A 27,415-nucleotide genomic window follows, 5' to 3' on the forward strand; every position below is an offset into this window, starting at 1 on the left:
TAAAATGGTATACCATTGAGAAGATAACATCCCAGGAAGCATTTTGCCAATGAGGTTATTTCCACTCTAAACTGAAAAGAAATAAAAGAATGTTTTATGGCTGATTCAGTTTCACTTGATATGTGTGCAACATTTTAAGAGAATGAATTAGTCTGCTTGAATCATCCATATACATTCCAGGCAGTTTAAATCCAGAGTCAGTTAAATAGCTTTTTGCTACAAATAAAAAAATAGAGGTCTGCTTAATATCTGGAATCTAGATCCAGGCATACCACAGGGTCAAGAATATATCAAGATAGAAATTTATTTTTAAAAAAGTAAAAGTATTTTTTAGTAGCCACATGAATAACTATAAAAACCACACCCTGACCCCTAGCTGCCAACTTTGATCTGTGAGAAATGAAAAGCAATGTGCCAAATAAATTAGATTTGTGGAGGAAAGGGGCAGGGAATCGTAATTGTAGGACTCAAAATCCTTCCCTGAGATTAGTGTTGAATTTTATAAACAAAGATAAGTATAATATGCCAAACATCATGTGTAGCAAAGCATGACTGATTATACCTATTCAATTTAATCAATATTTATAAAATATCTTCAGGGTGGTTGACCCTATCCTTGGCAGTTCTATAAAGTTTCATTCTTTTTGAAAGATATAGAGCATTTTCTGTAGCTAGCTGTAGAAAGCCCAGTCTTAGTAACACTCAAGAAATGTTCTGTCACCTTTGGTAAATTCATTTTATCCTTGATTAATTGGAATGTTCAGGAGAAAGGGGTGTTCTGGTTTAGAGAATTTTCTTGCCATATGATGACTAAAAGCAGAAAATCCCTTTTAGAAAAAAAAATGAAAGACCTTTGCCATTTAAACTTTGACTGAATTCACTACTTTATTTTCCTACCTTAGTAAATAAAATGAGATTTTAAATGTGAGAATCACTCAGAAAACAATGGAGAAGTACATGGTTGGTGAGAGCAGGCTGTTCCATGTAACCAATAAGGAACTTCAAAAAACTGACAAAGAATTTCACAAGGAAATGTATGAGCAAAAAAGAGGGGCTACTCAGGTGGAAAGAGTAAGGATAAGAAGGAAGGAAAAAAGGAAGGAGGGAAGAAAGGTAAGAAGGAAGGGTTGGTTTATTAAATCTCTGCTCTGTGCAAATGCTTTAAAGATATTATCTCATTTGAACCTCACAGCAACCATGGGCAGCAGGTGCTATTATTATCCCCCTTTTATAGTTGAGGAAGCTAAGGCAGACAAAGGTAAAGTGACTTACCCAGGGTAACACAGATGTAAGTGTCTAACACCAAACATCAACTTCCTGACTCCAGATACAGCACTCTATCCACAGCACTACTCAGGTGCCTGACAGGTAGGAAGCCTGAGTGATCTACTGATAACCTTTAAATATCAGAAAGAATACACACACACACACACATACACACACATGCACGCACCCACACACTAGCATGCTGAATGGATTCCACATGTTGAAATTATAGGACACCAAGGACAAGAGCCTCCCAGGATGGGCAGGAATGGATGGATTCAGAACTGTATCACTGGAGGGAACATCTGAATTAGTGAATCCCCTTAAGTAACTGAATATTTGAGTATATAAAACATACTGAACATAAATCCAGGTCTTTTGTATAACTCAGGATCATAGTGCACTGGAAAGAGTATTTAGATAGGATATATAGGAACTATAGGAAAGGACTGATATTCAAAAATTACTTTAGGAGACCTTGGGCAACTCACTTAGCCTCTCTGGGACTCGGTTTTTTTGCATGTAAAAGAAGGGGACTAGGGTGGGTGACCTTTAAGGTTCCTTTCAGATCTGTGATCTTGCTGTACCTGAGGGTCAGTCACCATTTGGCACATCAGCGATCAATGAACATCATAAATGCACAAGATCGAGAAGACTAGTCTGAATGGCCATCTGCCTTAGATTATACATTGGAAGTCTGCCCTTTTTTCTGAATAAGTCTTTATTATCTTCTTTATGACTTCTGTTTTGTCTTTTTCTCCTCACAGTAGCAGCAAAACAAAGAATCCAGTTGTGTCCCAATTAAGTGGATTCCATTTAATTGACATTTCATCGAACAGTACCTAAAGTATTGCCATAGGTTTAAGATCCATAGCAACTTTAATTAAGATGCGAGGTTGTTGGTCTTTTTTTAAGTTCACCTAATGCGGCAAAATATGTTTTTGTTATCGTTGTTGTTCAGCTGTTTTTAGCTGTGTCCAACTAACTCTTCATGATCCTATCTGGGGTTTTCTTAGCAAAGACACTGGAGTCATTTCCCATTTCCTTCTCCAGCTTTACAGATGAGGAACTGAGGCAAACAGGATAAATGATTTGCCCAGGGTCACACAGCTAATGATTATCTGAGGCCTGATTTGAACTCAGAAAGACTCATCCCCCTGCACTCTATTCACTGTGCCACCTAACTGCCCCTAGGTTTATATACATATACATAGATGTGTGTATATGTATGTGTGCATACATATATACATGGATATATGTGTGTATAATAGGCATATATGTATGCACGTGCATGCATATGTTTGTGTATATATACATATACATACATGTATATGTATATATAGATACACACACCTACACACATATATACCAGCTAATTTAAGAACAAGGAGAGATTGCTAACAAAACAGAAAATGTCTCCCACAGGAAGGGACACCTAAGTTAAGCCTTGATGGAAGCTAATGATTCCAAGAGGTCAAGTTAAGTAGGGAGTACATCCAAACTCGGAGGGACTTCCTGTGCAAGGGCACAGATATAGGAGACTGAGTGTAGAGTTCAGCTAACAGGCAGCAGGTAACTCTGTATGGAGCATAGAATGCATGAAGAAGAGTAATACAAAATGACTCTGGAAAGATTGGTAGGAATAGTAATGTAGAGCTTTTTTATTTTTGGAAGGGGGAAGGTAGGTCAATTGGGGTTAAGTGACTTGCCCAAGGTCACATGGCTAGTTTTGTGTTTAAGTGTCTGAGGCCCGATTTGGACTCAGGTCCTCCTGACTCCAGGGACAGTGCTCTACTCACTGTACCACCTAGCCTCCCCATTTTAAATGGCAAGTTAAGGAGTTTGTGTTTTATCCTAACGATGCTATAGATCTATTGAAGTTTTATGAGCAGGGATGTGGCATAGTCAGAGCTATTTTAGGAATATTAATTTGTCCTGGAATAGACAGAGAAAACAGTAGCAAGGTGATCAAGTAATGAGACTTGATGCAATATGTCAGGCTAGAGGTGATAAGGACCCAAACCAGGATAGTGGCCGTGTGTGAATGAAGAGAAGGGGATGGGTGGATTCCAAAGACAGAATGCATTGGCTCCTTTGTTGTTTTTATGGAGAAATATATGGTTCAGATCATTTGAATAGGACAGTGTTTCCACTTCTTTCATATATTGGTTGAGAAGCTCATCCATTTTCTAATTCAGTATAAGCCTTGTAGGCACATATTTAGTTTACAGGTTAATTTCATGAAGTTTAAATAATCTGCAGTTTCCCTTAGTTGAAAATATACCCACTCCAAGGAAGATTCTAATATATTCTTGCTACTTGGCACAATGGATAGAGTACTGAACCTGGAGCTTTAAAAAAAAGACATTGGGTCAAATCCAGGATCAGACTCCTACTAGTTGCTTGACCTTGGTCAAGTGGCTTAAACTCTATGTACCTCAGTTTTGTCATCTGAAAATGGAGGCAATACTAATACCTGCCTAACACAGTTGATGTGAGAATTAAATAAGATCATATTTGTCAAGTGCTTTGCAAACCTATAGCATTATGTATGTGTATATACTATTATAGCTCTATTATTATTATTTGAAAACAATGAAAATTAAATTCAGTGGTGGAAAGTACCTTTCATTGGGGTAGTGCCTTGCAGTTTTCAAAAGACTTTTTTGCCACCCTAAGTATTATTGATGTGTTCTGCTTGTTTGTTTTTTTAACAACCCATACATTTGCAGATTACTTCCACTTTGTGAGAGGTCTTTTGTAACAAAGTAAAACAGTTAAGCAAAACTTTATTATTATTAAATACATTGACTTCACTTGAAAGCGCATGCAACATTCCCATCTGTAGCATCGGATCTATTTTTTTTCCTAATGAACAGAAATCTATTTTTTTTCCTGAAAGCTCTTTTATATGCATAATCTCATTTTACCACTGAACTGCCTTATATGAAGAAGTCAGGACCTGTCATTATCTCCACTTAACTAATGGATAAGCTGCAATTCAGAGAAACTTGGACTTGCCCAACAACACCTAGTTAATAAATGGCAGAACCAAGTCTGTAACTCAAATGAAATTAGATTATATTTGTAAAGTGCTTAGCACAGTGCCTGGCACATAGTAGGTGTTTATAAATGCTAGTTCCCTTCCTAATCCAGTGCTTTTCACACCCCATTGCATTGTCTCTCCTAACTTTCCACCTCTCCTTTCTCCCACCTACTGAATCTGTTTTGAGCCCCTATCAGGAGTTCCTTCTCAGCTCTAGCTTCCCAGATCATCAGCCCTTTTCTGGCTTCATTTACACCCCTCCCTAACCTGCACACCATGGTTAGATGTTTTTTATTCTTTCCAGGCAAGTGCCCCAGGATCCCTTGCCACTTTGTCCACTATGTTCCACCCCAGTGTTTGCTTTCTGCACTCTGGCTCCTGGAGGACTGCCAGTCCTTGAGAAAGTCATAAAACTGTGCCAACTAACTCCACTACAAATTCACACTAACTTCAATTTACTGCACGGGATCGTGCACAGAACACTGGCCTTGAAGTTAGGAGACATGGGGTCCAGTCACACGTCACACATTATGTGATGAGGAATAAATTACTTCATCTCTCAAAGGCTTAGTTTTCTTATCTGTGAAATGTAGTCATTGATAGTAATGCTAGTATTTTGATTGTTGTTGTTCAGTTGTTTCAGTCATGTCAGACTCTCCATGAACCCCTTTGGGGTTTTCTTGGAATTGATACTGGAGTGGTTGTCATTTTTTTCTCCAGCTCCTTTTACAGATGAAGAAACTGAGGCAAACATGGTTAAGTGACTTCCTCAGGGTCACCCAGCTAGTAAGTGTCTGAGGCCAGATTTGAATTCAGCAAGAGGAGTCATTCTGACTCCAGTCCCAGCACTATATCCACTGTACTAGTTTCCCCAGTATAATAGTAAATTAGTAAAATTTAACAAAGTAAGACATGAAAGTAATTGCATTATTTCTCTTACAAAGGGGTTCTTAACCTGGGGCTGAGTAACTTTTAAAATACTTATGTTTTGATAACCGTATTTCAGTACAATTGCTTTTCTTTGTAATCTCACATACTTCATTTTATACACCTAAAAATATTATTCGAAGAAGAGGTCTTATTGGCACTACCAGACTGCCAAAGGAATCCATGATATGAAAAAGTGTTAAAACCATTGTCTTTTCAGAGTTGTGAGGAAATGGGAGTTCTAATCATCATTGTACATCTCTATAGTTGACTCCCTTCCAAATTTCCCACAGTGGCTAGTCCTCTTTTTTCAAGTGTTCACAATCTTCAAGTGCCCAAATAGCACCCTCACCCCTTTCTTTATTCTCAGCAGGTGACCTTACTTCCTTCTTTGTTAAAGGATAAAGTTTATACATCGCACGCTTCCTCTTCTCTCTCCCTTACAGCTTCAAATGTCTTTCTTCTCCTTCAGTCTGTTCTTTCTCTCCAGTCACTGAGGGAGAGAAGCACAAGCTCCTCTCTCTCGAAAATCCTTCCATTAATTCAATTAAATTCAAAAGGCATGTCTGAGGCAGCAAAATGGCATTGTGGGTAGAGGTTAGAATTGGAATCGAAGATAGACCTGAGTTCAAATCCAAGCTCACACATTTCCTGGCTGTGAAAAACTGGGCAAAGCACTTAACTTCAATTTCGTTATGTAAAAAAGGATAAACATAGCACCTACCTCCCAGAGTTGTTGTAAGGATCAAATGAAATAGGGGCTGGCACGTAGTAAATGCTATAAATGTTAGTTGTTATTATTAAAGTGAAGGCAATTCTCCCATAACATGACATATGCATTCCCAAACAGCTCCACAAGATTCAGTATCTAGCAATGAAAACCACGGAGTTTAAGGAGAAAGTGGGGGTAGGGGTATAATGCTCAAAAAGACCCATTAAATCCTGCCTCAGACACTTAACACTTACTAGCCCTGTGACCGTGGGCAAGTCACTTAACCCCAATCACCCTGCCTTCCCCCCCCCAAAAAAAAAGCCCCATTAGTAATACATAAAAAGGAAACTTTTTTTTTAAGTAGCACAATTTAACGCATGATAAATGGCTAAGAACAACATCAAAACACCTAGAGATGCCACATAGAGTTAACCTGCTGGCCTGGACCATGCCCTTGAGGCTTCCCATGGGCCCTGAAGCCATGGGGCAGAGGGCAGGGCGGCCAAGACCTGTGTGGACCTGTGAAGACCAACCCTCTTCCGGCAACAGCTCCTACCACACGGAATATCAAGATATATGGATCTTTACCTAGAGGTAGACCTGAAGTTTGCCTGTGGGAGTGGGTGTGCAAGGTGTGCTTGCCACGTGTGAAGCCACCCAGTGGTCTACGTTCTTTGTTTCTTGAGAAAGAAATCCCACAGAAGCAAACGCAGAATTCCTATTATGTTAAGAACGTCCCTTACTATATCAGTCGCGCTGGAATAAATTCATGGTCTTGAAACACATATTACAGGACAACTTTTTACTGTGTGTGAGGCACAATGTTAAAAGCTAGGGAAATGAAGAAAAAAATTCAAGTTCCACCCCCAATGAACTTGCATTCTACATCAAGGCAGCCAGGTGGTGCAGTGGATAGAGTTCCAAGTCCAAAGTCAGGAAGACCAGAGCTCACCTCCAGTTTTAGATACTCACTAACTGTGTGATCCTGGGCAAGTTATTTAACCTCCACCTGCCTCAGTTTCCTCATCTGTAAAATTGAGATAATGATAGCACCTACCTTCCAGGGTTGTTATTAGGATCAAATGAGATAGTGAGTGTAAAATGCTTAGCACAGTGCCAGGTACAAGAAAGCACTTATGTAAATGTGAGTTGCTATTACTGTTGCTGTTATTTTTATTTATTATATTGTTAGAAAAAATGTTTTTTGCATGCAACTGGGAAATAAGATATACAGCCACTGGGGTATAGAAATCCATCTTGCCATACTAGAAAGTTAGGGGGATGGGGGAGGATATAAGAGAGAACAGATAGGGTGAAGGGATACTCAGTAGGCTCACTGTCTTGGGGTGGAGATAGGGGGAAGACAGGGAGAAAATCTATAACTCAAAATCTTGTGGAAATGAATGTTGAAAACTAAAATAAATAAATAATCTATTTTTATTTATTATTATTATTCATAAAAGTGAACCCTTAGGCTCTTGATCTTGTCTCTCCTCTGTTCCATCTATTATGACCATTTTTTTTTTTTGCATCTTTGGTCACTTTTTCTCCACTGGCTGTCTCCTCTACTTATAATTAAATCTCTTTATATTAAAAAAGAAAAAAAATCCTGCCTTGGTGCAGGATTGAGCTTCCATCACGCCTCTTTTACTGCCAAGTTTTTGTTTTTTAAAGAGTATTCTACTATCACTTCCTTCCCTGCATCAACCAAGATCTGATTTCTGCCCCTAGTACTCTGCTGAAAACTCCTCTCTGTAATGTAACTATTGAACAAATTCATTTGCCTTTTCTCAGTCTTTGGATTTTTTTGTAACTCTATCTGCAGCATTTGATACTGTTCACCATTTCTTGAAACACTTTCCCTTGTCTTCCAGGAAGCTACATTATGCAAGATGATCTCCCACCTCTAAGCTATTCCTTCTTTCTTCTCTTAACTGAACTTTTTCTTCTTCTTCTTGCCATTCCCTAGAAAAGACTGCAGAACTGGAAGGAATTCCCTAGTCCAACCCTTTACCAAAGAATGAATCCTGTCAACAATATCCCTAATAAGTGGATATATATCCTCAAATTGAAGATGTAAAACGATGGGGAATTTATTTATCTATTCCATTTGGGGAAGTCCTTTTTGTTAAGTAATTTTGTCTTTATGTTCACCTGAGGTCTGTCTCTCTGTACCTTCCTAGCCACTAAGAAGTGCTACAGGACAATTTGTGCATTATCTGGGCTTTGTGTGGAGTGATGTACTAGAGTACTAGATGTACTGAACTAGAGTAATAAGTACAATTCTGACACACAGGAACTAGAACAATAATGACTTGGTTCAAATCTTAATTGAGACACTTACTAACTGTGTTATGCCTTGGCAAGTAACTTTACTTATCCTGTTCTCAGCAGAATGAGGAGATCGAAAATAGTGACTCCCATTCTATGATTCTATTATTGCATGACTTGGATTGATAGAATTTTAAACTCTAGGAGATAAACAATTGGGGGTCTAAAGGGATTGTTGGTATCCCTCAAATTTTATCAGATAGTCATATTTGCCTAGAAACCTTAGATCTATTTAGAATAAATTGTATGACTCTACATATAAAGAAAAATACATTAATTTTTTTAAATTAAAGCTTCTTAACAATTAGAGCTATTCAAAAGTAAAATAGGCTTACTCTTGAAAAGTAGTGAGTTCCCCATTTCTGGAAGCACTATCAAGATTGATGATGACTTGACAGAATATAAGGGACTCCTGCTTCAGGTATGGGTAGACTAAAAAACTTCTCAAGTCTGAGATCTTATGATGTTTTTTGTGTTTATTCTGAAATTTAAAAGTGAATGCTAATAAAATAAGTATTCTTTCCCAGTAGAGATCTTGACCTTGTACATATAATTACATTGTAGGATTCTCTTATAAATAGTGTTATGATTGTAAAGTAAATAATATATGGCTTTTCCCTGGGAAATAATTTTAGCACTTGATTTATAAAGATTTTTTTTGTATTATCCAAGCTTATTATTTTTAGGCCCCCTATGATCTAATGTTAATGGGAGCATTTGTCTGTCAGTAACAATAGGTTAACTATAGCCAAATTATAAGTATACCTTCCCCCACCAAAAAAAAAAAACCTATGAGCAGCACATGATATTGCTTTTAGAATTTATGATTGTTTTCTTCCAAAAGAAACCTAAATTTAGCATAATAACCCTTCAAGTTTCCAAGAAAACAATGTATTCTGTGACTTAGAATATAATGTAGATGCTGATACAAAACCCAACCTAACCACAATTCATTTACTTGACTAACTGAGAACATTTAAATATCAGTCTAGTCATTAACCACAGATATTAAAGTCACAAGGAGTTAAAAAACAAAGGAATTTTCTATGTTTACTATTTTCATCATTAAGCAAGTCTAATTTAACTGGTATTTCTTTGTCTTTAATGTAGAACTTGACTTGTATCTCATAATGGAAAATTAATTGTTTGTGGTAATAGATCCAAAATTAAGCTTTATACAGTCATGTCCAGCACACAATGCATCTTTACATGCAGTCATTCTGCCTCAACAAAACATAATGACAGATTCAGTTCCATTTTTAGTAGTTTGTTCTTATTTTTGCCTTCCGTTCTTACCTTTGTTTCTGATGAAGCATAAACAATTTTTGTCTTGCATTTTTCTTGTATTTTGGCAGATAAGCATCTCACAATGAAGCTCCCTGCTGTGCTTGTGCCCAAGATTATAATATTCCTGCTTGCCTCGGTGCCGAATTGCAAAGGAGAGTGTAAGGAAGCACTAGTTAAGTCTGAGATGGACGTCAATAGGAAGTATCCACTTCCCAACTTTATTGCAGAAACCCCGATCCAGAATATCGGTTTTCACAATCACCACATCTTCCTGGGTGCAGTCAACAAGATTTATGTCTTAAATGAAGATCTTCATAATGTTTCTGAGTACAAGACAGGACCTGTGCTAGAACACCCTGATTGTTCTCCGTGTCAGGATTGTAGTCACAAAGCCAATTCATCAGGTAGTGTTTGGAAGGATAATGTCAACAAGGTCTTGCTTATTGATACCTACTATGATGACCAGCTGATTAGTTGTGGCAGTGTCAATCGAGGGACCTGCCAGCGCCATGTATTTCAGCCTAATAATACTGCTGACATACAGTCAAAAGTTTATTGTATGTATTCCCCACAGGTAGATGAGGAATCCCTCCAATGCCCTGACTGTGTGGTAAGCACTTTAGGGACCAAAGTTCTCCTCACAGAAAAAGACCGATTTATAAACTTCTTTGTGGGCAATACCATAAATTCTTCTTATCCTGATCATTCCTTACATTCAATATCTGTTAGGAGGCTAAAGGAAACACAAGATGGTTTTAAGTTTTTGACAGACCAATCCTATATTGATGTTCTACCTGAATTCCAAGATTCTTACCCCATTAAATACATACATGCCTTTGAAAGCAGTGACTTCATCTATTTCCTGACAGTCCAAAGAGAAACTCTCGAGTCTCAGACTTTTCACACAAGAATAATCAGGTTCTGTTCCGTTGACTCCGAATTGCACTCATACATGGAAATGCCTCTTGAATGTATCCTTACTGAAAAGCGAAGAAAGAGGTCAACAGGGTATGAAGTATTTAATGTTCTACAAGCTGCATATGTGAGTAAGCCTGGTGCACATCTAGCTAGGCAAATAGGTGTTGGACCCAATGATGACATTATCTTTGGGGTATTTGCGCAAAGTAAACCAGACTCTTCAGAACCAACCAAGAGATCAGCAGTCTGTGCATTCCCAGTCAAATTTGTCAATGATTTCTTCAACAAAATTGTGAACAAAAATAATGTGAGATGTCTTCAGCATTTTTATGGGAACAATCACAAGCACTGTTTTAATAGGGTAAGTCATTTCTTTACAAGTTATGAGGGGAAATTTTATTCTAGTACTGATCTAGAAATCAAATCGATTCTTTGAGCATTAATAAATGGCCGTTCATTCAACTGAAAATTTGTAAATATATTGGAAAAAAATGTTTGCTTTGGAATTTTTTATTAGAATCTATATGACATAGTTTGGGAAAAGCTGTGTGCATACCCCAAGGGGAAAGAAAAGAGAAACAGACTATTTGAATTCATATTTTTGTACTGCAATTTCTCATATAAGCTATGGTAGCTGCTAATTTAGGCAAATTTTCAGATGTTCAATTTCTATAAAACAATGGTTCTCATTAACAAAAATGTAGACATCTGTCTGAAGAGGTGAGTAGCAGAAGGAAATGCTTAAATTTGCTTAAGGGTTTAAAAAAAACAAGAAGAAAGATTCCTTCTGAAATCTCATTCTCCCATTGATGGGATTAATTCTATATTCATACCTTCCTTATTAAAAGGGATCAGAAAAAAACTCTCTGAAAATATGTTTAATTATATATTTTAAAGGTGAGTTCATATATTTCCCTAAGTAATTTAGGAAAATTGAGAAGAAAATTCTACGTTCAGCTTATTTCAATGGATTGTGACCTCACTTGTTTTCTTGGACACACATATTTATGTGTGTATGCATGTGTATATATGTATATGTACACATACACTTATATACACATACATATACATGAGTGTGTATACACACACATATATTTGTGTGTGTTACTATAAGTAACTAAAAACCTGGGTATTTCCCAATCAGATTTGTCTCTTATTTCTTCGGTAAGAAATCAACAAGTTCTACTCTTTTCTAGAGGGCAGAAAAAAGAACCAATGTGTAGAAGTTAAAGGAGAGGCAAAGTGTGCTGAGTCAACTAGAACTAGCTCTTCATCCACCAGTTAAATTTTTATTGTGACCATTTACACCTCAGAAATTGGTAAATGCCACAAATTAAGGCTTGATTTATTGTTTTGTTGATTGTTTAGATTTAAGATAGTGATGGAGAAAATAATAATAACAATAATAATAATACTACAGACTGAACTTTAAAATGCATTGGGCACAATTTGGTTTTGTGGGGAGCTGGTTATTAAACATTTACCAATAAACATCTTTTATAAGAATAAACTTCCTATTAATAAGAGCTGTTCAAGAATGAAATGAAAGGCAGTGTGAAGACACATGGGCAAACATTAAACTTGAAATCAGAAGACCTGGGCTTGAGTTTTACCTTCACTATTACTAGTTGTGTGACCTTAGGCAACTGTTCAACAATCTAATCAAAGACCGTAAGTCATAAATGGCATGATTAATTAAATGTATAGAATGATGATATTGAACCAGAAGAAATAGCCAATATAGTAGATAACAGAATAGAAATTCAAAAATCTCTAAACCATGTGGAACAGTACAATAAAGCAAACAAGATGAAATTTAATAGTTATGAGTACTGAATCCTGAATATGAATTAAAAAGAAATAAACAATCTAAGTAAAGAATGGAATAGGCATAGCTAGAAAGCAATTCACGCACAGGGAAAAGAAAGACAAGGGGATTCTAATGAACAATTGTGTTCGGTATGAATGAGAATAAAGTTGTGATATAACTGCCAAAAAGCTAATGCAGTCTTAAGCTGCATTAATAGACATTTGATGTGTATAGCCGAGAAGATGAGGGCCCCACTGTATGTGCCTAGGTTGTTGTTGTTTGAAGAAGACCATGACATCATGGAGGTGATGCCATGAAAAGCAAGTTAATTGGATTTAAGTGAGGGACATGCCGTGGTTAGGTCACATCTGATGTACTGTGCTTACTTCTTAGTGCCACATTTTAGGGAGAAAAGTTGTAAACTGGAAAGAATATAAAGGACAGTCACTGCAATGGCTAGTGGAATGCCATATGAGGATTGATTGAAAGGTCTGAGAAAAGAGAAGATTTAGGGAGAATGTGTTAGTTGTCTTTCACTATATTTGAAAAGAATGAACCTGTTCCCTTGGTCCCAGCAGGAAGGATTAGAAGCCACAAATGGATTGATGTGGCAAAGAAGTAGATTTAGGCTTGATGGAAGGAAAACCTTCTTGACAATTAGAACTATGTAGATGTGGAGAGTGTGCTGGTTTTTCATTCCTGAGAGGACTTAAGGGGAAAAAAAGCAAGCTTATCACTTTGGGGAGAGGGGTGTATTTTAGAGGGGATTCCCTTAACTTTGAGATTCTCTGATTCTGTGGTATGAAATTTGGATTTAGGATTTTAAATTTTGATTATTATATTGTTATTATATTATTACTGTTGTCATATAATTATCATTATTATATGACTGTTGTATGTGTATATGATAGATAGATAATAGATACAGATTAAATGGATGGATGGATGGTGAGAGAGAAAGAGAGAGAGAGAAAGAGAGAGAGAGAGAGAGAGAGAGAGAGAGAGAGAGAGAGATCAAAAGTCTATTTAAGAAAATATACTATTAAGAATTCCTAGAGGGCTTTCAGACTATATGGCCACTAGCTGGGAAAGTATTTGTTGAACTGTACCTCACTGCATCCTTTTTCTCTCTTCCTACAATAAATAATTTGCTTTTTTAAAAAAGTTTTAATCTCCAAGGTAAAAATATTTATCTATTCTAGAGACTCTCCAAAATAAACATAAATAACTGCCCACCCCGTTTGACTCTGTTGATATACCTTTTGGAACTGATAAAAACTCAGGGTCTGGTGAAATTCAAGACAGAGATACTTTCAGCAAAAATTCCTAAACGTCATCTCTTCTATATTAGCTATACCTAAAAGCATTAGTGCTCACTACACAGAAGTCATTGAGGGAAACAAGATGGAGCTTGCCAACACACTGTTCTTACAAAATAAGCCAAATTTACTTTGGCAAAATTCCATAAAGCAAAATACCTTTAAACCATCTGTTGTGTCTCCCTTTACGAACTTACTTGATATAATTTTTTGGCTGTCTTGGGTTGAAGTCCTCATGAGACTAAGAAGTCTCACCTTTTCTATTTTTGTATATATCCATGTAAAAATTCATCAAATATTTCCAATAACCAGTTAACACTCATTCCCCAGACTCCATTTTATAATGAAGACACTCAGTAAAAGTCTTACGCAGAAAAACAAAATAATTTCCTAAACCAAACGAGTTTGGAAAGGAACTAAGTGAAAAACTGCTCCACAGAGCCCTAGGGCAGGTGGCAAACTATCAAGTATGACAAATGTCATCCTCATGTCACTGATTTGCATTTGTATTTTTCTAAGACATTAGCTAACTGACCATTTATTATTCATAGTTACACAGAATGGCACATGGCAAAATAAGAAAAAAGAAATCTCTTCCATCTCAAATTCTCAAGAATTGTGATGCAATATAAAATATGAATAACTAGACCAAGAAATCAGAGACCTAAATTTATCATTGTTAATTATTCACTTTGTAACATCAGCTTACTGTGATTGGCTTGTCACTTAAACTCTCTACTTTGTCTCTAAAATGTGGTCATCTTTGAAAGTTGAAAATTGCCAGATGCTTTGAAATCTTTGGTCAAAGATGTTAAAGAAACAATGACTTCCTTCTTTTCCAAGGTAGGGAATTACAGGCATGGGACATTGATAGTCAGACTTAGCTGATGCCTTGGTTAGTTGGTTAGCTATCTTTACAAATCTTTGTTAAGAGAGATGGTTCACTCTCTTAGAGGGGAAGGAATATATTCAAAAAGTCAGGTTACATAAAAACAGAAGCTATCAGTAAATTAAAAAGAATTATAGCACAGATGACCAGCTTTGATAGACTTATCTCCTCTCAGCAATAAAAGGATCTAAGACAATTCCAAAAGACTCATGATGGAAAATGCTATCCACATCCAGAGAATGATCTGTGGAGTCTGAATGCAGATAAAAACATACTATTTTCTCTTTTTTTGTTTCTTCTTTCTCATGGTTTTCCCCTTTGGTTCTTATTCTTCTTTGCAACATGACCAATGTAAAATATGTTTAATATGATTATATATATATATATATATATATATAGCTTATATCAGATTGCATGCAATCTTGGGGAGAGGAGAGCAGAGGGAGGGGGAGAAAATGTAGAACTCAAAATCTTACAGAGGTGGATGTTGAAAACTAAAAGCAAACAACTAAACAAAAATTTTTTTTAAAAAATTTAAAATTAATAAAAAATCAAAAAGAATTGTAGCACAGCACAAGTTTTATCAATCCAGATCAATGGGCATAGAGGATAATGGTATGCCAAACCAGAAACATATATTTTAACTCTGCTTTTCTAGGACTGCCCTCAGTTCAACTGGACAGTTTTTACAATTGTTCAGTTAGTAAAACTGAGAATATAAGGCTTTCATTGTGTAGAGATCTTCACCTGGAAATGCACCTGTTGAAATGATAGATCTCTTCTAAGCCTAACGTTGCTCAAGCAATTTTGTACAACCTTTACTGATTGTGACTGGAGTGAAGATGATGGCACTTGATGCTATGGTGACAAGTAGCAGCCTCCCCCGAGATGTAGACACTATAAGTAGCGGTCATCAAGAAGCTGACAAGCCTTGAAATTGAAGCATTATGCTCTCCTTCCCTTCCTTTTCTTCTTTGAGTAAACCGTGGAGCAGGTTGTGAAGTGATTGGAATTGCAGGTGCAAAAGTCATTCTGTTCCTGATTTGATTTTTAATTATGCAACATCCACTCAGGCATTCATCTGCGTTACCGCAGCTCTGAATTCTACTGTTGTACATTTGATTAGTATGAATAAAAAAAACCACCACCAACAACAGAACAGTCCTCTCCTGGGTAACACTGCTTAACCGAATCTATACTTAGAATATGTTGTAAAAACTGTACATTGAAATCACAAAATCCTATCCCTAAACATTTTATCTTTACATAAATATAAAAAATTAAAAACAATAGATTAATAAATATAAAAATAAGAAATAAATATAAAAAATGAACATAAATCGTCTATATGTGTGGTACTTAGGAGTAGCCATGGGTATGTTTCCTAAAAATATAAACAAAATGCCTCAGCATGTCTCCACTTAATATTAACTATAGTGCCTTATTGGCATCAAACCCACCTTTAACTAATGCCAGAAGGTCTACTAGTTGAATTCGTAATAGGCCTAATAGACCTTACTCTCTAGGTGATATTGAAAATCAAAGCTCTGACAAGCCTTTAAGCTTTATGGATCACATTTCTTGTTCTTTCCCAATGCTATATTGTGTGTATATGTTTGTATAAGCTAAAACTCCCTCCAAAATTCTTATTTATTTTGTATGTACACATATGCACACGTATTGTTTCTCCTAAAAGAGGGCAAATTCCTGGAAGGCAGTAACTGTCTCATATTTATCTTTATATCCCTAGTGCATAGCACAGTGGCTGGAATATAGTAGGTCCTTAGTGCTTGTTGGTTGATTCGTTGATGGGTGGACATAAATTAAAGGTGTACAAGAAGGAATAACAATATTTTGCCAAATGTTTCAAACTCTACTATACATATAATATGTCCCTTCCAAGTCTTCCTCTTTATTCTTACTTCCTTGACTTGCCAATCAGTATATTTCTCTGCTTCCTGAGCTTCACATCACTGGTATCATTATCCCAAATATCTTACATGGTACATCTGATGTCAGAGAACCATAAGCAGAGGTGCCATCTTTATTGTGGCCATTCCTTCATGATTTTTTGAAAATACTTCAGCTTATTTAAGGTCAATCAATCAACAGTTAATTATTAGGTGTCTACACTGTGTAAGAGGCACCATTAAGGTCAAAGGATCCAGGTTCAAAATCTACTTCTACTACTTAGGACTTTTAGTAAATCATTTAACTGTTCTGGGATTCACTTCCCTCCTTGTTTAACAATAAAGGGATTAAGCTAAAATTCTTCTAAGTTCATCATAAAATGTTCCTAATTGGAACATATTGGAAACTTTTATGATTATTTGATCCATGGTTAGGCACTGACACAATAGGGATTCTGGTCCTGTATTACTTCAGTTTTTGCAGCTTATTGTTTCAGGTTCTTTAGGAATAGAGCCTCAGCCCAATAGTTTAAAACAGGAAAAAGCAACTGAGAGAAAGCTAAGGGCTCCTTTGTATCTGGGGAAGGTACTGAGTCTGGAAGACACTGAAAATCAGAGTGCATGGACAGAACAAGAAGAACCCTTTGAATCTGTAGCTAGGGTAGAGCTAAATGCTGCCATTTGAAAGATTATAGACAGCTGTTGGGGCAACTACTATTTTGTACCCCTGCTATCTGCTGCCACAACTGGGGGTGGGGTGGGGAACAAGGGGAGCCATGGTTCTGAAAGCTATGTGTCATTTATTGTTCTGTCTCTGATAGGGATGTCGATCTTTAGACTTTTTGGACACTGCCTCAGAATACCCTACCAAGTGCCACACACACCTCTTATTCCTTACCCAGAAATGTGGCTTTATAATAATTGATCTGACCTATCTGATCACATCCATAGTGCTTGACCCTTCATGACCCAAATTAGCATAACCATCTAGTTAACCCAAGTGCAGCAGTTGTCACAAGTGGACTGACAAAGAGGAAATCAATGAATCAACAAATATTTATTAAACTGTTTGCTAGGCAGTGTGCTAAGTGCTAGAGGTGAAAAGCAAAGGGAGGGGGGAGTCTCCACTCTCATGGAGCTTACATTCCAATAAGGTAAACAATATGTACACAAAAAACATGTGTAAGATACAGGGTAGGTGGAAGATAACCATAAAAGTGAAGGTACTAACTAGCAGCTAAGAGAACTGGGGAAGGAGGCTGAGGTGAGGAGGGAACATTTTCCAGGCATAGAAGACCATCAGTATAAAGGCAAAAAGATGGGAAATGGAGTGTATATGTGTGAGAACCAACCAGTATGACTGGGGTTCATGGAGAATAATATGTTGGAAAACTAGAAAGAAGAAGCAGGTTGGGAGAAGCTTTAAAAGATAAGAAAATTTATTTTTATTTGATCTTAGAGGTAATAGAGAGCTATCCGAGTTTATTGAGCTGAGGTAGCTGGTGACACTCTCAGATCTATACTTTAGGAAAATAAGCTTAGTAGCCATGTAGAAGATGGATTAGAGTGGGAAGAGATTTGAGACTGGGAGGCCAGTTGTAAGTCTCATGAAGTACTAAAACTTAAAAGTGATGAATAAGTGTGGTGTATGAATAGAAAGAAGGGGACTTGTGTGGGATATGATCTGGAGAAAGAAATCACAAGTATTTGCAATTGAATGAATATGTGGGGTGAATGAGAGGGAAAGATCAATAACACTGGGGTTGTGAACTCAGATGACTGGAAGGACAGTAATAGGGGAGTTGGGGAGAAAAGTGGGTTTGGTGGGAAAGATAATGAATTCTATTATAAATTCTGAGATGTTTGAGACACCTATAAAAAATCTTGTTTGAAATTTCTAATTTTTTTTTTATTTTTTGCCTTTTGGAGGGCAGTTTGGGGTTAAGTAACTTGCCCAAGGTTACATGGCTAGATTTTTTGTGTGGGTGTTAAGTGTCCAAGGCCGGAACGGAACTCAGGTCCTCCTGACTCCGGGGCCAGCGCTTTACTCACTGCGCCACCTAGCCGCCACTAGTTTGAAATTTCTAATGGGTAGTGTAGTTTAGGAGACAGACCAGGGTTAGATATATAGTTCTGATAATCACATGCATTGAACCCTTAAAACTGATGAAATCCTCAAATGAGAAATTAAAGAGAGAAAAAACAAAAGAGAGCATAAGGCAGTCTTGAGGAACAACAGTTAGTGGGAGAGACATAGATGAAGATCCAGCAAAGAAAATGAGGAGTAGTCAGACAAATAAAAGGAGAAGATGAAAACTCAGGAAGGGCAGAGCATTCAGAAGGAAAAGGCTATCAACACTGTCAGATGCTGCAGAGAGGTCAAAGATGAAGATTGAAAAAAAAGGATCTTTAATCTGACAATTAAGAGGTCATTAGTAACTTTGGTGAAAACAGTTTCAATTGAATGATGATGTCAGAAACCAGACTTCAAAGAGTTTAGAAGAAAGTGAGAGGAGAGGAAATGGGGGTACCTAATATAGGTGGCTTTCTCTTTTCTTAGCCAAAAAGGGAGGATAGATATTGTAGGATACCTATTGGAGATGGTTTTAAATGAGGGTTTTTAAAGGTGAGAACAATGAGCTTATTTGTAAGTAGTTGAGGAAAGGGAGAGATTGAAGCTTTAGATAAGAGGGGAGGATAGTCTAAATAATCTTCTGGGAAAGAGGGTGGGATCAAGAGGAAATACTTTTCTAATCTGAGAATAAGAAGATAGATGAGTTGAAAAGAATGCTATTAGCAAAATAGTAAAATCTTAATCAAGTGCTAGTTGATAATAACCCTCAATCAACCTCACCTGTTGTTCCTCAGTCTGCTTTTACCTTGTTCCCCAGTCACTCCATTGTCCTAACAAACCACTTTGAGAAGAAGATAAATAATAGGCAAATAAGATGATGACTGTCAGGTTTTTTTAATCCAAGGCAATAAACAGCCTAGGATCAGTATACATTCCATCCAATCTTCAACATTTAAATTGCTCTGCAATGAGAATCAATGTTGAATGCTGACTCTGAGACATCATGAGTTTCCCAATCATCAAAGAAAGATTAAATTGTCTGATGTACATTATATCACTAATACAGGGAAATGGCCTAATGCATTTTGAAAAGATTTTCAACAAGTTGAAAGCAAAAGAAATCTTGGAGCAATTCTCATTACCTAGAAAATTCAGTTAACCACCAAAGTCTCCAAGCATTTCAGTTAATCAAGGTTTTTCTCTATAAATATCTTCAAAATGGATAAAAATCTGTGTCTAGAAAATATTCTTAAGGAATTTAGTTATTTTGGTAAACAATCATTTTATTTTATTTCATATTATTCAATTTCATTTAGTTTAGTAAGCATTTATCAAGTGTGCCAAGCCCTGTGCTAGACATTAAGACTACAATGACAGGAATGATAAAATTCTTGCTGTCAAGGAGCTATTCTATTCCACTGTTAGGGAAACTACATATTACACAGATGATTAAATACAAAATACAAAGAAATAATAAGGAAGCCCTACCTTGATACTTGATACTGTATAGGTGACCCTGGATTCTTGAAAATTTATCCAACAGGGCACAAGTGTTAGCAGATCCTATTAAGCTCAAAAGGTTTCAAGAACAGGTCTAGCAAAGAACCGTATGCCTTTTGTTCTAAGAATCAGCTAACTAAATTCAGAGAAGTTCATCAATCAACCAAAAAAAAAGGCATTCAAGCTGAATGTTTTTGCCCATATCTTTGCATTCATATATGTCGTTGCTGATGAAGCAGATAATAAGATTCCAGTTTCTTTTTTTTCTGTGCTAGCTCCCTTGTATGCAAATTGTGTTCATACTTTAAATACAAAATGTCCAACTTTGTTCCAATATAAAGGAAACTTAAGACTTTTTCTACCACAGTAAAAGCTGACTATTTCAATGGATGCCAAAGTTAATTGGTCAGTGCTATAGCCCTGTCAAAGAAAAAAAGCAAAATAAATTAAAATAGTTTTGGAAGGGAATACAATCAAAAAAGAGGTCAACAAGGAAGAATAGGAAGAGACAAGAAAATAAACATATGGTGATGTTTCTTTATTATTATTATAAAGATGATAGATGGGTAAAATTAGGTTATGTTTAAACTGTAATGGAAGAAAATAATTGCAGCCTTCCATCAGGAAACCACAAGATCCATTATTGATCTCTCAGCTTGAGGGGATGTCTAGTGATATTTAATAAAATAAGCAAAGATAAATAACTCTTTATAGGTCATGTAACAATAGTCACTCACACCATTTAAGCTGCTGATTTTTGGCAATGTTAAAGATAACACATCCCTATAATTATAACCGTTTAATGTAGCTCAGTTAAACAATCTGGCACTCTGAAGAAAATGGATTTTATGTTAGTGATGAAAAATGTACAACATGATATAATTCTTTCTATTTATTGTGCCCAGAAATAAGAGAATATACTATTACATGAAAAAATACTATCAAGAATTTTTCATTCTTAATTTTAGACAGTTTTCTGAGTCTAAAATCCAAAAATATGAGTCACATTCAAAATTTAACAGCTATAAAGGCAGCAATCTTACATGAAAAAATCCTTATTTCTGTATGATTAATATTTTATATTTTTTCCTAAATTGAAATTACTTTTACTTTGATTCACTATAATACTATAGCAATAACATGAACTAGTAGATAGAGTCCTGGGCTTGGAGTGAAGAACACTAGGTCTCCCACCTTGGACACTTTGTAGCTATATGACCCTTAGCAAGTCATTTAACCCAGGTATGCCTTAGATAACTCTCTAGGTCTTATCTAAGTGGTTGTTATGGTTGTTCCATTGGTGAAGGATATTCCTACAGTGGGATATTCTTATGGAGATGAGAAGTCATATGTATGTTTTGTACAGTGTGTATTGTTTTAGCTAGACCAGTGATTCCCAGATGCAGGATGATTACCATTGTCTATTTTACTTCATTCTACCATCTTCTTCCTATAAGTTGCATATGACATGTTATTTTTAAATAATGAATTTTTAAATAGAAATCACACATAAAAGTTGTTTGAGAATTATGGTACATTTGAACTTTGGACTGCACTTCCGGAATGAAGAGATTGAGGTTACATGTGAGTGAACTGGAGGTTATGAGCATTGTGTGAATGAGTTTGAGGAGTAAGGAACAGAAATGCAGAATAGTATAATAGATAAGGAACTGGATTTGGAGGCAGGAAGATCTTCTTCAAGACATTTAACAATTATGTGGCTCAGCACAGGTTACTTAACATTCCTCTCCAGGCATTCGAAACAAACACGTGTGTCCATATTTGTATTTTCCAGACATGTAATAACTGGGTGACCTGTGGCAAGCTACATAACATCTTTATCTGTGCTTCCCTTATTCCTGAGGAGGTTGGACTCACTGAACTCTAAGTTCCCTTCTACCTCCAAATTTATGGTCTCTTATCTAAGACTCTTGCAGCTCTAAAATTCTGTGATTCCTTGAGGCGCTTGGAGGCTTTCTGAGGAAAAAGAAGGCTGCAGAAGATAGAGCACTGGACTCAAGAGACTGAGGTCTAGTGTCATTCACTGGGAGACCACTGAAATTTTACCTAGCCTTGCTAAAGCTTCACATTCCTCATTTGTAAAAGAACTCTTCCAGGACTCCCATTCTTTTATCTATGAAAATCACTGATTTACTCTTTCCCCCCTCTCTATTCTACCTTAACCCTCCTTTAGTCTATTTCATTGTTCAACAGTAATCACCATCACAGTATTAGAAAGAGAAAGCCAAGGAGTCAACTGTGTAGCATGGTGGCTACCATATTGTCTATTTAAATTGTGTGTATGTGGAAAATTTTAATCTATTACATAAAGTGAAGCTTTGAGTTACCTGTGGACTGCATTGATCTGTATTATCCATGTCTCCCATTAGCACAGATGTGTTTTAATTTTAAATTTTCCATTTTTCTTAATGTCTTCAAAAGCAAGCTGTATGGATTTTAAAATATAAATATACTAGAGCTAGAGATCTAACCTGACTTGCTATAACAGCACGAAATTTATTATCAGGTGAGCATGGATTTGAGTTTGCTTCTGTAAGGACCAAAAGAACCTCCTAATAATAATGTTTTACTTATGACTTATTTTTACTTGTGACTTGTTACTTATGACTGCTTATGGTCCTTCAACACTGAACCCAAGGAAGAAGGCTGCAGTGAAATTACGTGTGTGTGTGTGTGTGTGTGTGTGTGTGTGTGTGTATGATGTAATAAGTGCCTATGAGAAATGTGTTATGGCCAAAAATGAGATACTTATGATTCAAGACTTTCAAATTAACCAGAATCTGAATGGAAGTCAACTCTGAAGATCATTTTGATAAACATTAAAAATGATGATCCCAGTGCTGGTATAGTTTTTCTTTCATTTCCATCATAGTCTTAAAGACTCATGGGATTTTGAGGGACTGTGAATTTTGAAGATGGAATCTTAAGTGCTCTTAGCTGAATATAAAATAAAATAATGCTACAAACCTATTTTACATGTTCATCAACATATAACAAAATTATAAGCAATGAAACACATTAATTTTGAGGTACATGAATAAAGTTGGCCTATTTGAATACGTGGATTATGCCAGACTTTTGTCTGAACAATTCTTGTTTCAAGGAATTTCATTTAACTCACAATATACCCAAGTCCATTTAAAGACAATCTAGGCAGTAATGGGTCATCAAAACTATTAACTATACTATAGCCTTCCCACACAAACTTGCTGTGTTTTTCATGGAAAGGTGGTGATTCTATAATCCTAGCTATCTTCCAGACTATTTATTAAATTCGTTCTAATGATAATTCCTACTTATGAGAATTGGTGCTGTATAATGGAATGAGGACTAGACTTGTAGTCAGGAGACCTGAGTTTGAATCCTGCCTCAAATACTGTTGCATGACCATGGTCAAATCACTTAACCTCACAGAGCCTGAGATTCCTCACCTGTAAATTCAGATAATACTTCCAGTACCTTTCTCAGAGGGATGCTGTGAGAAATGTACTTCCCAAGCCACAAAGCACTGTATAAATATGAGTTATCACTTCTACTCATGTGGAGATGTTCTTATTTATAGGTCAAAGGGCTTTGAATCTGATCCTATCATTTCTCATAATAGAAACAAGAATCTTTCATGCTTGAGTTAGAAGGCCTACCAAAAATTTCCAACTTTGTGTTATTCATTGTTTGGGAGAAATGTTGAAAACACACTTCCCTGTGAGTCAGAAGTGATTCAGTGCCCAGGTATGGTCTTCAATAGGGAAGTGATCTCTAAAGTTAGTGAGGTGTGGTAAAATATTGCATTTATATGTGGAGTGAAACCAAGGTCTCCACTATTCCTGAATCATTAAAAATCCTTTTGTATTTTTCATAAAAGTAAAGATGGTAACTCCAGGATCCTGGCTATATTCCAACTTGCTAATTATATTCTTTCTAACTATAATTTCCAAGTAGTTTCATTTGCATATTAGCAATTTACAGAAGTCTTCACTTTTCAGTCTAGAAGTATGGCTCTGCCTTATTAAACAGTTTGCTGCATTTCTCTCCCTTCACAGGGTAAATGTGAGTGAGTGAAGTAAACCTAGTTAATATCAGTTTTTCAAATGTGTTTAATTCCTTCAGTAAAAGGCCCAGAAAGTGTTTTAACAAATGCATATTGGCATAGGATAAATGTTAGTTTTAAATCATGCTTAACATTCACATTTCAGGAAAAACAGTTCATGAATAATATAACTATAAAATAATGAATAAATTTTAAATTGAAGCTAAAGTAGTTCTTCAATTGTCTGGGCATCTGTTTAAATCAACAAAATTTCCATCATTCAAAGGACATTAAAATGGTGGATGATATTTCATATCCTATTTCTAGGTACAAAAGGATGAATTGAGGTCACCTTTGATTTGTAAAGTTTTTTTTCTTAGAACTAATATTATGGAAATTTAATTTTCTGGCTCGTCATCTAGAAATGCATAGCCAATGCTTGAATTACTTCCAAATTTTGAAAAGTGTGACTTTGAATATTATTTAAACTTTCAATATAATATTAAACTTTTAAACAGGTTAACGTGATTTTATCAATTAGTCCACTAACTTAACTGTATGTGAATCCTTGCATAGGGAATAGGAAAGATGCAAAGATTAAATTGGTCTATTACCTCTGGCTGAATCAATAGTATTTAGTGCTAATGCACTGAGCAGATTACAAGCACTAATGCAGTAGTAGTCAATTGCAAAAACAAATAACTCTTAGAATTATCTTGGCAATGAAATGTGAAATATTTTCAATTTGTATTACCTCATTACATCACAAGCTTGCCTCTTATCTTATTAATTTAAGGAAAGCGCCAGAAGCCTAACCTTTTTATTTGTTAGAGAAAAAGACCAAACTGACAACATTTAAAGAGTTACATGGAATGTTTGTCTTTAGAACAGGACCTTGAGGAAAGGATTATTTAATCATATTGATATTATGTGAGGTTTGCTTATGTTTATCATAAAATGGAATATTTTAGAATTAGCAGTACAACTTTACTTAATACATAGTCAAGAATATTACTAATAATAAGCTAATAAGTGCTGTATATTTCAAAGGTTTTTCATCTTTATCATAAGGCACTGTTTTCAAAGAATCATGAAATTTTAGAGCTAAAGTCATCTAAAAGATTGCTTAGCTCAGTACCCAGTTTTCACTTTGGAAAAATTTGAAGTACAATGCCCAAAGTCAATTCCATTTAAATCAATTCATTAAGGATCCAGTCTGTACAAGATATACTGAATCTGCCACCATAAAAACAAAAATTGATACAATACAGCATTTTGATATGAGATGGGATAGAATAAACATAAAGAAGAGGTCCAGGCAAATTTCCATGAGACACTTGAGAAGAAAGAGATCTCTTTCACATTTGGAATAGGACAGGGGAGTAGTCAAGGAGGCTTCACTAAGGAGAAATATATTAAGAGATGGAGATGAGGAGGTAAAGAATCCATTTCAGGACTAGGAGATGATTATATATATACAGAGAGAGAGAGAGAGAGAGAGAGAGAGAGAGAGAGAGAGAGAGAGAAGAGGGAAGAACAAGAAAAGAACAAGAAAGAATAAAAAGTAGGACTGTATAGCTGGAGTAAGACATGTGAAGGATAGTATAAAATAAGGCTGGAAAGACGGGTTAGGACAGATTGTGGAATGCCCTGAATGATATGATAGGGATAGGAGTTTATGCTTTTGTCTTTTTTTTTTGGAGCAGGGAAGGTAAGATAATTGGAGTTAAGTGACTTGCCAAATGTCACACAGCTAGTAAATATCAAGTTTCTGAGGCCAGATTTGAAATCAAGTCCTCCTGACTCCAGGGTCGGTGCTCTATTCATGATGCAACCCAGCTGCCCTGCTTATACTTTCTTCTGTAGGCAATGGGAAACCAACCCCTAAAGCATTTTGAGTAAGGGTACATTAGGAAATTACTTGGACGGCAGCAGAAAGATGGATTGGAGAGAGAATAGAGTGGAGGTAGAAGACTAGTTAAGAGTCTATTGTAGGTAGGTCCTCATGTCCTCATCCCAATCTAAGTGGATTCAGTCAAAGGACCACACTAGAGGGCCACATGTGGCCTTGAGACTGCAGGTTACCCGTTCCTGACCTAGATGATAAGAGTTGAAGGCCTGAACTAAGATGGCTGTAGTGGGACTGGACAAGAAGGGATGGAAGCAAGTTACTGTGAAGGTAATATCCATAGGAGTTCATTGAGTTGTGGGGTAAGGAGAAGGGAGAGTACTCCAAAATTGTGAATCTGAAATGGAAAAGTTGGTGGTGCCATAAAGAAAAATAGAAAAGCTGGGAAAGAGTGGGGGAAGATGAGTTCAGTTTTGTATATGTTGTTTCTTTTTTAAAATTTGTAAATTTATTATTTTTTTATTTTTCAAATGCTCTATTAACTTCTGATTTACATCATTCATTTCTACCAGATTTTGAGTTACAAATTTTGTCCCTGTTTTTCCCCTACCCACTGCCCCAAAATAGCAGTCCCACAGAATATCTCCTCCTCCAATCTGCTCTCTCCCATATTTTCTCCCATACCCCTTTTGACTTTTCCAGTGGATCTCTATGCCCCAGTGCCTGTATATCTTATTTCCCAATTACATGTAAAATAATATTAATAATAGTATATATATATATATTTATATATTTGAATATTTGATTTTAAAACTTTGAATTCCAGATTCATTCCCTTCCTTCCTTGTCACCCACCCTTACTGGGAAGATAAGCAGTTCAGTATAGGTTGTACATGTGTGGCTAATGCAAAACAATAACATAGTAAATATATTGCAAAAGACTGACTATATTTCCCTCCCTCCTATCCCACCTCCCACTTGTTCTATTCTCTGCTTTGATCCCCTCCCTTTTCAAAAGTGGGTGCTTCCAACTTCCCTCCCCCCCAGCCTGCCCTCCCTTCCATCATCCCCCCTCTCATCCCTTTCTACCCCTACTCTCCTGGAGGGTGAGATAACCTATTTAGTGTGTATTTCATTCCCTCCTCAAGCCAAATTCAATGGGAATAAGGTTGACCCATTCCCTTTTGCCTTCCTGTTCTTCCCCTCCATTGTAAGCATTTTCCCTTGCCTCTTCTATATGAGATAGTTTACCCCACCATTCTGTCTCTCCCCATCTCCTCTCATTATATTCCTCTCTCACCTCTTAATTTCACCTTTTAAGTATCATCTCTTCGTGTTAAATTGGTCCTTTGACTTCTATCTATCTATCTATATATCTATCTCTCTATCTACATATATCTGTAAACATATACACACACATTCACATATGTATTCATATGCCCATATACCCTCATATATAGACATATATATATATATATTTCTATTCCCTTCAACTACTGAGAAAAGTTTCATAAGTTACAATTATTGTT

At 36.2% G+C, this 27,415-nt stretch overlaps 1 protein-coding gene across 1 annotated transcript in view; it reads left to right on the forward strand.

The window, feature by feature from the left end:
• The window catches only part of MET (MET proto-oncogene, receptor tyrosine kinase), a 168,079-nt gene that overhangs the window by 24,306 nt on the left and 116,358 nt on the right, over nucleotides 1-27,415 (forward strand). The window contains exon 2 of the mRNA XM_069107079.1: nucleotides 9,638-10,848. Within this exon, the coding sequence (XP_068963180.1) occupies nucleotides 9,652-10,848 (1,197 nt within the window). The 5' untranslated portion in view covers nucleotides 9,638-9,651. The remainder of the gene's footprint in view (nucleotides 1-9,637; nucleotides 10,849-27,415) is intronic.

Source organism: Petaurus breviceps, unplaced genomic scaffold (assembly GCF_028583685.1).
Source record: "Petaurus breviceps papuanus isolate PSGF00001 unplaced genomic scaffold, PetGlider_PUasm1.0 84, whole genome shotgun sequence".
NCBI classification, from domain to species: Eukaryota; Metazoa; Chordata; class Mammalia; order Diprotodontia; family Petauridae; genus Petaurus; species Petaurus breviceps.